This window comes from Mesoplodon densirostris, chromosome 4 (assembly GCF_025265405.1).
Source record: "Mesoplodon densirostris isolate mMesDen1 chromosome 4, mMesDen1 primary haplotype, whole genome shotgun sequence".
In the NCBI taxonomy this organism is placed as follows: domain Eukaryota; kingdom Metazoa; phylum Chordata; class Mammalia; order Artiodactyla; family Ziphiidae; genus Mesoplodon; species Mesoplodon densirostris.
In genome coordinates this window covers 30648355-30660671 of record NC_082664.1, presented here as the reverse complement: position 1 = coordinate 30660671, position 12317 = coordinate 30648355, and the positions used below count along the sequence as shown (strand labels likewise).

Sequence of the window (12317 nt, the reverse complement as noted above, 5' to 3'; positions counted from 1 at the left end):
ACCTGCTGATTGGCCCGAAGCCACTGTTGGGGAACTGTATGCAAACTCTGTGGGAGAGAGGTGGCTCCCACAAAGGAAGGAAAATGAGGTGCTATTGCCAGAGAAGGGGACACGGGTGCCGAGTAGGCAGAAGAGGTGGATTGTCAGCCACAGGCCAGATTCAAGGTTTACTCGGCCCCCATGGCTAATGAATGGTTACTGCGCCTCCTGGACCTGGCTACGCGGCCAGGGTTCAAGTCCTGGTGTGACCGTGACTCACTCTGGTCTCTCCCATCTCCCCTCATCTCTGCCTGGCAGGTTGTCGGCTGTGACCACAACCTGGACTCGTCGAAGCAGGAGGACAGGTGTCTGCAGTGTGGTGGTGATGGCACGACCTGCTACCCCGTCACAGGCGTCTTTGATGCCAATGACCTCAGCAGAGGTGGGGCTCCTCCCGGGGTCCACAGACAGCTGAGACAAGGGTCTGTTACCTGCTCCTTCCTGGCCTGTCTCCCTCACTGGCTGAGTTGCTCTCATGGCACTTAGAGGGTCTGATCTGGCCCTCAGGTCATGAAAGGCCTGAGGTCACGCCTCAGGGTGGAGGCCAAACCCTTGTCCATGAGCCTGTGGGCTCACACTAGGGTCTCTGCCCCCTTATCCGGGGGCCACCTGGATGCCTCTTCCTCCCTTCCCCCACTGTCCCCATCTGCCCCTCCCCTCCCGGTCAGTACGGGTGCTGGAGCCCGCCCGGCCCTCTGGGCTCCGTAAGGCCGTCTGCTCCTTCAGGAACGCTCTCTCCCAAGCACCCCGCCCTGCCAGTGTCCTCCTCGCCCTTCCCTGACCCCACCTGTGCTACCGGGCACTTAGCATCCTCAAGGCCACCTCCGCCCTGTGGCCGAGTGGTCCCGGAGCATCTCTGTCCCCTCAGGCTACAACCAGATCCTCATAGTTCCCGTGGGGGCCACCAGCATCCGCATTGAGGAGGCGGCCGCCAGCAGGAATTTCCTGGGTGAGGCAGGTTTTGGGTCTGGGGCAGGGGGGCGGGTCCTGCCAGGGCAGCTGACCTGGGTGCTTGCCCCGCACAGCGGTGAGGAGCGTCCGTGGTGAATACTACCTCAACGGGCACTGGACCATTGAGGGCGCCCGGGCCCTACCTGTGGCCAGCACCATCCTGCACTATGAGCGGGGAGCGGAGGGGGACCTGGCACCCGAGCGGCTCCATGCCCGCGGCCCCACCTCGGAGCCCCTGATCGTCGAGGTGAGCGGGGCTGGCGGGAGAGGGGGGCGGCCGGCAGGAGGGCTGCGGGCTGGGCGGGCACGGGCCCCTGGCATCAGGCCTCAAGTGGGGACCCTCCTGCACAGCTCATCAGCCAGGAGCCCAACACTGGCGTGCGCTTCGAGTACCACCTGCCCCTGAGCACCCCCCGGCCTGGCTTCAGCTGGAGCCACGGCTCGTGGGGCGACTGCAGTGCCACGTGCGGTGGAGGTGAGGGCAGGGCCCCGGTCAGGGGGCGCGGCTGCACGCGGGGCTTGGCTCTCTCTGCCAGGCGCTCCAGCTGTGGGTGCGAGGTGGACAAGTAGAGGAGACAGCCTCATGTCATGGGGGTCACCTGGGGGAAACCCAGAGATCAGGGGACTCGAGGAAGGGCCCCTCCCCAACCTGAGAGAACCAGAGGGCTTCCCCGAGGCAGTGGCATCTCACAGGAGACAGTATTCCATTGTCGGTGGAGGCTGGGCCTGGAGCCAATGGGCAGGTGTCAGAGCGGGGCTCCGTCGCCCACAGATACAACTCTCTGAGCCTCAGTTTCCTCATCCCTAAATTGAGGAGGGTGATGGCAGCCTACCCCAGGGGGTCATTTGAGGCTTAATCAAGGTGACATGTCCAGAAGGGTGCCTGGCCCAGAGAACGCATTTGGCGAGTCTGGACTGACTGGCTGCCTGCTGCGGCCGGGCCTCTGCAGGTCAGCAGACCCGCCCGGTGTTCTGCACCATCGACAGTGAGGTCTACCCCGGACACCTGTGCCGGCACCGGCCGCGGCCGGCTGACCGCCGCCCCTGCAGCCCTCAGCCCTGCCCACACACCAAGCGGTGAGGCCCTGCCGGCCCCCTCTGCCCCTGCGGGACCCAAGCTCTTGGGTGGGAAGGGAGTGGGGTCCCTCAGCCGCTTTAGGCGTTGAGCAAAGAAGGAGGTTGGGGGGCTCCTCAGAGCTGTGGCCAGAGGGGGAGGAGCCAGCCGTCAGCCGGGCGGGGGCAGTGGGGGGTCCTGAGCATGAGACCCTGGGCTGTTGCGTCTGCCCTCGTGAGCCCACACAGTGCCCAAGATGTCCATGCTGGCGGCGAGAGGGTTGGGGGGGTATCGGAGGCCCCGTTTGTCTGAGCTGTCAGGGGACTTGGCAGATGCCAAGGAGTGGGCCAGGGCTCGGGCCAAGGGGCCTGAGGGCATCGGCAGTGCCTGTGTTTGTGCACAAGGGACCTCTTACCTGCACCGGCCCAGAGCGTGGCCCCTCGCTGGGGCCCAGTGTGTGTGCAGGAACAGGTGCTCCTTGGCCACAGGCTCCCCGCAGGGCTGTGCAGTCCTTCCTCCCTGTGGCCTTGGTGGCGGCTGGTCTCTTGGGATGGTGGTGGGCGTGGCTTTGCATGTGGGATGGCCCTTTCTTCTAGGTCCTTGGGCCCCACAGCCAGGAAGGGCCACTCCCCACTTGGGTGAGCACAGCCCCTCCGGGAGATGCCCCCCACTAAGTTCAGGCTCAGAGGGGATGGAGTCTGGCTGGGGGTGATGGCTGACCTGGTGAGGAGGAGGAAGGGGGACGCAGGTGAGGACAGGAACGCTGAGAGGGAGGCGGCCAGGCTCCGTGTTTATAGGGACCAGTGCACAGTGGTGGGGATGGGTGAGCAGGGCCGGACCTTGGCCTTTGTGTAGGGCTCTTTGCCCCTCACCTGCACGGCCTGATGCTCAGAGAATGGGACAGGTGGGGGTCCCCCCTCCGCTCCTGTGCCCCCTCGGGCCTGGCCCTTGGCCCCTGCTGCAGGGCCAGCCTCACTGCCCTCCTGCTCTGTGCCAGCTGGAAGACAGGGCCCTGGACGCCCTGCTCGGCCTCCTGTGAGGGCGGCTCCCAGTCCCGCACCGTCTACTGTGTCTCGTCTGATGGCGCCGGCGTCCAGGAGGCTGCTGAGGACTCCGAGTGTGCGGCCCTGCCTGAGAAGCCCCCTACCACGCAGGCCTGCAACTTGCAGCGCTGCACAGCCTGGAGCGTGGAGCCCTGGGGCGAGGTGAGGCCCGGGCCTGGCTAGGAGGGGCGGAAGTCAGGAGCTGGGTCTTGGGCCTGGGCAGTGGCAGGGCAGGGCCGGGAGGCTCGTCCTCCGCCTCAGGCAGACAGATCCTGGGGGTAAAGTGACCTGCCGTGTGGTCTTGGAAGCAGTGGCCAAGGCTGGGACTAGAGCGAGGGCCTGGGTTCCTGCTCCCTGTTCTTCCTCCTTCTCTAGGGTCCCAGGCCGGGTGGGAAAGAAGAAGCCGGGCACATTGTTTGGGGGCCAGGGAGAAACTGGGGCTGCTGGTCACTGCTTCTGGCACCTACCTATGTTGCAGTTGCAAATGAAGGGATGTGGAAAACGCACCTCAGCTTGGTATCTGCAGCTGTGGTTCAGACTGTGTAACCGCAGGAGGATGACTCGGCCTCTCTGGGCCTGGGAACTGGACATGGGGCAGTAGGGTGCTGTCTGCCCTCCGGGCCAGGCTGGTGGGCCTCCGGCTGGGCGAGGACCAGCTCGTGCTGACAGCCCGGCCCTTACAGTGCTCTCTCAGCTGTGGCGCTGGCGTCCGGAGGCGGACCGTCACCTGCCGGGGTGACGAGGGGTCTCTGCTCCACGCCACAGCGTGCTCCTTGGAGGACCGTCCCCCCCTCACTGAGCCCTGTGTGCATGACAGCTGTCCCCCACTCAGTGACCAGGCCTGGCACGTAGGCGCCTGGGGTCTAGTGAGTACTTCCCCCCACCCATACCTGCTGCCCAATCCCGGTCCCTTGGGTCTCTGACTGGAGGCTGCACATGTGCCTGTCCTTGGGTGTGACATGCAGTACCAGGCACCTTCCCCCTTCCCCCTTCCCCCTGCCTTATAGGTACCCCCCACCCAGTCTCAGGGTCTCTCTCCCTTTGGGGGCTTGTTCTCTCTTCCCACTCCCACCCCGGGGGGCTCCAGTGCTCCAAGAGCTGCAGCTCGGGCACTCGGAGGCGCCAGGTGGTCTGCGCCATTGGCCCACCCGGCCACTGCGGGAGCCTGCAGCCATCCAGGCCTGCGGATGTGGAGCCCTGTAACACGCAGCCCTGCCATCTTCCTCCAGGTAAGGACAGGAGGGGCAGCTGGTACCTGGCCCAACCTCCTTCCCTGCTATCAGCCTGGCCAGCTCTTCCGGCCGCTGGGCCTTTTCCTGTGCTGTCAGCCACCTGGAACGCTCTCACACATCACCGTGTGTGAAGCCTTTGCCACCCACAAAGTCCGGCTCTAGACAGCCTCACCAGGCAGCCCTGTTCCCCCCTGGGAGGTAGCATCCCTTACCCCACCCCCATAGCTCACTGTAAATGCTGTCACTCTTAGGTTGGTTTCCTGGTGCTGCAGTGGTTGTGCATGGCTTGTAGGCCTACTAGCTGTAAGCTTCTTGAGGGCCAGGTCCCCTTCCTTCTTTCTGTTTAAACCACTGCAGAACTTAGCTAGCGCGTGCTAGGTACTCAGTAATTGTTGAATGACTGGGTGACTGAGTGCAGAGAGGGAGGCGGTCCGGGAAGGATTGTTCTCACATATTGCCTCTGCCTTCCCGCCTCCCCTCACCCCCATCCCCACTGGGAAGGAAGGTGGCCCAGTCGTGAGGAGATGCAGGACAAAGGGCACAGAGGCCAGCAACTTACTTGGTGTGAGGAAGTGTTACTGAGGGAAGGCATGGGTTGGGGCTGAGCCGGGGGGTGGGTGGTTGGCCTTGTGATACTGCAGAGAGGCCTTTGGTCCTGATGTGCCAATGATGGGGGAATGGTTGGGTTCCAGTGGAGGCACGTGGCAAGGTGGCCAAGAGCCAGTGGCCTGGAGTCAACAGCTAACCTGGATTCAAATCTCCACTTCACTGCTGACCAGCCGTGTGGCCCTGGGTAACTGCCCCTCCTCTCTGATCCTCGGTTTGCCCATCCGTACAGTGGGGTTAATAAGACTGACTTTCCAGGCTCGTGATGATCGCTTGGCACAGTGCCTGAATACACAGTACTCCATAAGCAAAGGGTGGGTGGCAGTGGCGGTGAGGCCCTGGGGGACCCTGGGCCGGGCTCCTGGGGCTCCTTCGCCTGGGCCTGGCCCTTGGGGTGCACGAGCAGGAGGATCCTCGGGCTCTTACAAGTCCAGCTCCCTGGAGCCACTCGGTGTCCCAGGACCCTGGACGCCTTCCTGGAAGAGGCTGTCCTGAACTTGCCCCAGAGAGGCATTCACATAGGTCGAAGGAGGGAAACAGAAAGAGAACTTCAGGCCAGGCTGAGTTGTAAAAGAAATAACCTTCATTGCTGTTTTCATAATTATAAAAATAATTATGTTCATTGTGGAAAATTTGGAGAATTTAGAAAATTAGTATATAGCGAGAAACTTAAATTACCCTTGATCCTATCCATTGTTGGGATAAATCTTTAGTGAACTTCCTTGGAACGTATGGGTGATTTTGTATCTCCTTTTTTCCCCCTAATGACATTTGGTCTGGGAACATTTTCGTCTTGTGATTTCTAGGGGCTCCACAGAAGTCCATGGTGGGTATGAATTTAGAATTTAGGTGGTTCCTGCTGTTTTGGGTACTGTAACTAGTGCTGTAGTGCTTACTGGCAAGTGCCCGGGAGGAGGGGCCGAGGGTGCAAAGAGGCGGCCCCCTGAGGGGTGGGCTTCTGAGCGGACACACAGCTCTGCTTCCCCGTCTTTTCTAGACTCTTGAGCAGTGCTCGCCAATAGAAATAGAAGGCAAGCCCCACATGTCATTTAAAATTTTCTAAGAACCACATTTTATTTATTATTTTTAAGATTTATTTAGTATATATATATTTTTTTAGTTTTGGCTGCATCAGGTCTTAGTTGTGGCATGCGGGATCTTCATCGAGGCACGTGGGATCTTGCGGCGCGCAGGCTTCTCTCTAGTTGTGGCGTGTGGGTTTTCTCTTCTCTAGTTGTGGCGCATGGGCTCCAGGGCGTGTGGGCTCTGTAGTTTGCAGCACGCAGGCTCTCTAGTTGAGACACGCAAGCTCAGTGGTTGTGGCGTGCGGGCCCAGTTGCCCTGCGGCATGTGGGATCCTGGTTCCCCGACCAGGGATCGAACCCACAGTGCTAAAATTTCACTGGTGTAGTCGATCTCGATTTAGATGTCATGAAACATACAGTTGAAAAAGCAGATTCACATCCCCAAGTTGTTCCAGACATACTGAAGCGTTTTTTAATAAATGAATCAAGTATCAGTGTTTACATTTAAAAATAATTCTAGTTCGGTAAAATTTAAAACTCAGTTTCTCAGTCCCTCAGGCCACATTTCAAGTGCTCAGTAACTGTGAGACCAATAGGGGCCCAGGACCGGCCCTCGGCGCAGGGTATGGGGGTGATGACAGGTCTGTCCAGGGCGGGTGCTCTTCGGGCTGGGGCGATGCTGAGGGCCTGAGGCCTCTGGCTACCGATTAAATTTGTCTAATAGGCCCAGGGGAGCCACTGAAAGTTTTGGAGCTAGAAGTGACGCCATGAAAGATGCTTAGGACAGATTTGGCACCTGCCTGAGTGTCAGGCCGAAGTGGAGAGAGTTGAGAAGCAGGAGCCAGGTGGGGAGCAGGTGCAGAAATCCAGGCTCTTAGAGAGAATGATGGGAGTGGAGGGGCCGGCGCTGGCCCAGCAGAGCCTCATCCCCTGCGGGTGTGGGTGTGGGGAGGGGCCCCGGACTCCAAGTTAAGCCTGAAAAGGTGGCAGAGAAGAGTCACAGGAGAGGAAGCCAGAGGCAGGGTGGGCTTGGCAGAAAGGTGCCTTTCAGGCAACGGAGCGGTAGCAGGAATTCCAAGGCTGGCTGGGGACTATGAACGCAGGGCCGAACGTGCGTAGGAGACCAGAGCAGGGGAGAGAACTGGAATCAGCCTTGTCCGAGGTTTTGGCCCAGGTGGTGTAGGTAATAAAATGAAAACAAAGATTTTACCGCTTCTCTACTGGAATCTTCCAACCCTAAATTATTATTTTTAAAATATTCCCTGGAGACTGGCAAGATGTCCACGTGAGAATGGGATTTTCACTTATTTTATTTTTTATAACTTTGTTCCACTATGTAGTAATATGTTTATTGTGGAAAATTTGAAAAACTAACAAATAGAAGGAGGGGGCCCCCCCGCCACCTCTGCCTCACAAAACACACACACACACACACACACAAAGCACTCAGAAACCTTCACTGTGAGCATTTTGGGTTTTTTGTTTTTTAAATTTATTTTATTCAAGTATAGTTGATTTACGATGTTGTGTTAGTTTCTGCTGTACAGCAAAGTGATTCAGTTTTATTTTTTGAAAGATTTATCATTTATTATTTTTTATTTTATTTATTTTTGGCTGCGTTGGGTCTTAGTTGCGGCACGCGGGATCTTCGTTGAGTCATGCAGGATCTTTCGTTGCGGCGCCTGGGCTTCTCTAGTTGTGGTGTGGGTTCCAGAGTGCGTGGGCTCTGTGGCTTGTGGCACGCAGGCTCTAGTTGAGGCGCGTGAGCTCAGTAGTTGTGGCACACGGGCTTAGTTGCCCTGTGTCATGTGGGATCCCAGTTCCCTGACCAGGGATCAAAACCGCATCCCCTGCATTGTAAGGTGGGTTCTTTACCACTAGACCAGCAGGGAAGTCCCCAGTTTTATATATATATGTATGTGTATAAGTATATATGTTCTTTTCCATTATAGTTTATCCCAGGATATTGTATATAGTTCCCTGTGCTATATATACAGTAGGACCTTGTTGTTTATCCATCCTATATGTAATAGTTTGCATCTGCTAATCCCAAACTCCCCATCTATCCCTCCCCCACCCCCCTCCCCCTTGGCAGCCACAAGTCTGTTCTCTGTGAGTCTGTTTCACAGTCACTGTGAGCATTTGGGGGGTGTCCGGCTAGTATTCTTTTGGACATCATTTTTTAAAAATTCCTATTATCCTCATTTTATCTACTCAGCCTTTTGCATTTTTTCTCTAATATTTTGTGATGAAAACTTTTTAAGAACTTAATATTGAGGTGGTTAAACGTCATACAGCATAAAATTCACCCATGCTAAGAATACAGTTCGTGATTTTTAGTAAGTTTACTAAGCTGGACAAGAGACGATGAGAAATTTGGATCACACAGGAAAGTTGAAGAGCTGTGTGGTGAGCAGCCACGTGTGCACCAAATTCACAACTAATATTTTGTTGTAATTACTTTTTCATCATCTACTCTCTATACCTTCATCTATTAATCCAATTGTTTTTAATATAGAATTTTTTTAATTGACATGAAAATCAATAACACAGTTAACCACTTTAAAGTATACAGTGTGCTGTTTTTATTTATTTATTTATTTTTGGCTGTGTTGAGTTTTCCTTGCTGTGCACGGGCTTTCTCTAGTTGCGGCGAGCGGGGGCTACTCTTCGTTGCGGTGCGCGGGCTTCTCACTGCGGTGGCTTCTCTTGTTGCGGAGCACGGGCTCTAGGCGCGCAGGCTCAGTAGTTGTGGCTTGTGGGCTCGGTAGTTGTGGCACGTGGGCTTCAGTAGTTGTGGCTCACTGGCTCTAGAGCGCAGGCTCAGTAGTTGTGGTGCACGGGCTTAGTTGCTCCGCGGCATGTGGGATCTTCCTGCACCAGGGCTCAAACCCGTGTCCCTTGCATTGGCAGGCAGACTCTCAACCACTGCGCCACCAGGGAAGTCCAAGTAGGCAGTGTGCTCTTATTTGTTGTGTTCACGATGTTGTACAACGACCAACTCTCTAGGTTCAAAAATTTTCATCACCCCGTATAAGCACCCTGTACCCATCAAGTAATCACTCCCCATTAACCCTAGTCCCCTTCCCTGGTCACCTGATCTGCTCCCTGTCTCTATGGATTTGCCAATTCTAGATATATCAGATAAAAGGAAGGGCAGACCTTTTGCATCTGGCTTCTTTCACTTAGCAGAATGTTTTTGAGGTTCATCCAAGTTGTGGCATACGTCAGCACTTCATTCCTTTTTACAGCTAAATCACATTCAGTTATATGGATGTATCCAATTTGTTTATCCATTTGTCTGTTGATGGATATTTGGGTTGTTTTCACCTTTTGGCCATAATGAATAATGCTGCTATGAACATATTCATGTAGGAGTTTCTGCGTGGGTGTGTATGTTCAATTCCCTTGGGTATATATTTAGAAGTGGAATTGCTGGGCTATATGGTAACTCCATTTAACTTTTTGAGGAACTGCCAGGCTGTTTCCACAGTGTTGCACCATTTTACATTCCCACCAACAGTGCTTGGCTTTCCAGTTTGTCCACATCCTCGCCGACCCTTGTTATTTCAGTCTTTTTTGATCAGAGTCATCCTAGTGCATACGAAGTGGTGTCTCCTTATGGCTCTGATTTGCGTTTCCTTAATGACTGATGAAGGAGAGCATCTTTTCATGTGCTTGTTGGCCATCTGTGTGTCTTCTTTGGAGGAGCGTATGTTCAAGTTCCTTGCCCATTTTAAAATTGGATTGTTTATGTTTTCATCAGTCCAATTAAAAATGTGTATCATTTTTTGTTTTATGTCATTGGGATCAAACATAAACGCTAATTTTACATGTGGCTTTTCCTTTTGCTGAACACGGAACATGAGCATTTTCTATGAGATCAAAGACTCTCTTGAAACCTGGGAAGGGTGTTGACAAAAACACAAGTCTGCTCCTTTTTCCTTCTACTGTCCTGGGTTCCCCAGGTCCTGCCTGAGTAGTGGGGTGGGAGCAGATGTTGGTGGGGGTGGCCTTCCCTCTGCACCCTGACTGCCCCGGCTCCCTGCAGAAGTCCCCAGCATGCAGGACATGCACACCAGCCCCAGGGAACCGTGGATGTCTCTGGGCCCACGGGAGGCCCCCGCCTCAGGTGAGAAGCTCAGGGGAAGCCCCCAGCCCCGGGCCCTTAAGGTGGAGATTGAGGGTGGCGGCAGGTGGTTTGGGGGGATCGGGAGAGGTGGGTCTGATACAGACACAGATGGAGGGTGAGGAGCCAGGTGGAGACATCACATAACCTTTGCTTCCTCTTCTTTCTAGATTTCAGAGACCAGTGGTGGGCACCCCAGGAGCAACCCTCAGCTCGGGGTAACCCCAGAGGCGACCACAGCCCACACCTGCCAGCCCCGGGCCCAGCCCTATCTCTGCGGCACTCCTCACACCAGCAGCCCCTGCGGTCTGGCTTGGGGTCCCGTGACTGCAGACACAGCCCCCATGGGTGCTGCCCCGATGGCCACACTGCGTCTCTTGGGCCGCAGTGGCAAGGCTGCCCGGGGGCCTCATGTCAGCAAAGCAGGTGGGTGCCTCTTCCTTCTCCCCAGGTCGAAGAGGGAAGGTGTGTGTTCAGGGGGTGTGTCCGATGCACGGGCAGTGTCTCTGCTCGGAGAGGGCGTGGGTGGCTTAGCAGAGCTCCAGGCTGAGCTGCCCTGATAGCGCAAAACCGAGGGCTTGGCTTCCTCTCGCTGAGCTCCTTAACCTGCCGGCTGTGGGCAAACCCCCTCCTTTCTCTGCAGAAGTCAGCCTGTTGAGATGTAGCCTGAGGCTCTGGGAAGGCAAGGGGGCTATGATTCTAGCTCTCCGATCCAAACCAGGCCCCCACTCCCTCAGGGGCTGTGGTGCTAAGGGCTGAGATCCGGCACCCAGCAGCCTGGGGGTGATTCTCAGCTCAGCCACTTACCAGCTGCGTGCTGGGTGACTTGGGGCAAGTTATTAACCTCTTTGATCTTGGCTTTCTCTGCTGAGGATTGGGAACAATGACAGCCACTGACTGGGGTTCCTGTGAGGCTGAAACGAATCACATGGTGCCTGGCACATAGAAGGTGCTTTGATATGTTCCTTCTTTCACCTTCCTTCCCAGCTCCTGGCTGGTGGAGGGGAAATAAGCGGTGGGCTCCTTTGACACCCTCTTCCGCCACATCGCCCAACTGCTGCCATTTTGTAAAAACTCCCTGGGAACCTGGTATTTGGGCAGGTTCAGGTGAATTTCCCCCTCCTCAGTTTTGTGGTGGGCTGTGTGAATTGAAGATCTCTCAATTATTAAGGGTTCAGCTCTGCTTATTGTTTTCCTGTTGCCCTCACTGGGAGCCTCTAAGCGGTCAGTGGACATGGCAGAGACTGGGGTTCACAAAATGGTTCTCCCTGCACGTGGGACAACCCGTCTCCCACGCGGATCTTCACTCGGTCAGCCCCTGGCTCAGGGAGCCTCAGAGCCTGGATCCTGGGATGCAGGAAGCTCAGGGTCCCTGCTAGGGGTGGGGGTCAGGGCTGGGTGGTGAGGGGAGGGCTGTGTGATGTCTGTCTAGGTTCGGGTGCTGTCCTGACGGGGTGTCTGTGGCTGAGGGGCCCCATCAGGCTGGCTGTGCGAGCTCCTATGGACGCAACAACACCGGGAGCAGGCTACAGTCGAGAGAGGAGGCTTCCACGGTAAGTGTCTGGTCACGTGAGGGGCAGGAGTCCAGCCCCCAAGGCTGCTCAATGCCACTGCGACCCAGGCTCTTTGCAGCTTTAGCCTTGGAGAAAGGAGGTCCCTGAAGCCGGCTGGCCTGGACCATCCTCTGGAGGGCATAGGGCTTCAGCGACAGGCCTGGGCTGGAGCTGGGGGTTCAGCCAGCGTTCTCCTGGCCTCTGATCGGCCCCCAGGGCTGGGGTTATGCTCCGTGTGTTCACAGTTCTGCCCCTCGTCCTGCCATCCTCCGCCTGGCAGCCTAGAGTTCCCGCCAAGAGCCAGACCTATTTCTAACTTCCCAACCTTGGGCTTCCTCCCCAGGCCCAGCAGAACGAGCCCAGTGAGTGCCGGGGCTCCCGGTTCGGCTGTTGCTACGACAACACGGCCTCTGCGGTGGGCCCTCTTGGGGAGGGCTGTGTGGGCCAGCCCAGCTACAGTGAGTGGATGCACCCCTTCTAGTCCTTCCTGGTGGGGAGGCTCTGGTCCCACTGTGCTTGCCACCCCACCCAGAGCCAAGAACCTTCCTACTGCCTTGGTATTGCTCTTTTCTTCCACAAATACTTACTGATCACCTACTAGGTGCCAGGCCAGAGAACGGTGCCAGATTATTATCGTGTCCAACAGTTTGCACTTGTCGCCGCCTGGTTGCTTGTGGGAGTTGGG

General features: G+C 56.4%; 1 protein-coding gene across 1 annotated transcript in view; it reads left to right on the top strand.

Moving 5' to 3' along the window:
- PAPLN (papilin, proteoglycan like sulfated glycoprotein) overlaps positions 1 to 12317 on the top strand; it is a 31715-nt gene that overhangs the window by 9423 nt on the left and 9975 nt on the right. Inside the window, exons 6-17 of the mRNA XM_060095885.1 lie at positions 298 to 421; positions 908 to 988; positions 1065 to 1237; positions 1342 to 1465; positions 1941 to 2067; positions 3042 to 3249; positions 3771 to 3953; positions 4175 to 4316; positions 10002 to 10082; positions 10250 to 10505; positions 11512 to 11632; positions 11976 to 12090. Of these exons, the coding sequence (XP_059951868.1) occupies positions 298 to 421; positions 908 to 988; positions 1065 to 1237; positions 1342 to 1465; positions 1941 to 2067; positions 3042 to 3249; positions 3771 to 3953; positions 4175 to 4316; positions 10002 to 10082; positions 10250 to 10505; positions 11512 to 11632; positions 11976 to 12090 (1735 nt within the window). The remainder of the gene's footprint in view (positions 1 to 297; positions 422 to 907; positions 989 to 1064; positions 1238 to 1341; positions 1466 to 1940; positions 2068 to 3041; positions 3250 to 3770; positions 3954 to 4174; positions 4317 to 10001; positions 10083 to 10249; positions 10506 to 11511; positions 11633 to 11975; positions 12091 to 12317) is intronic.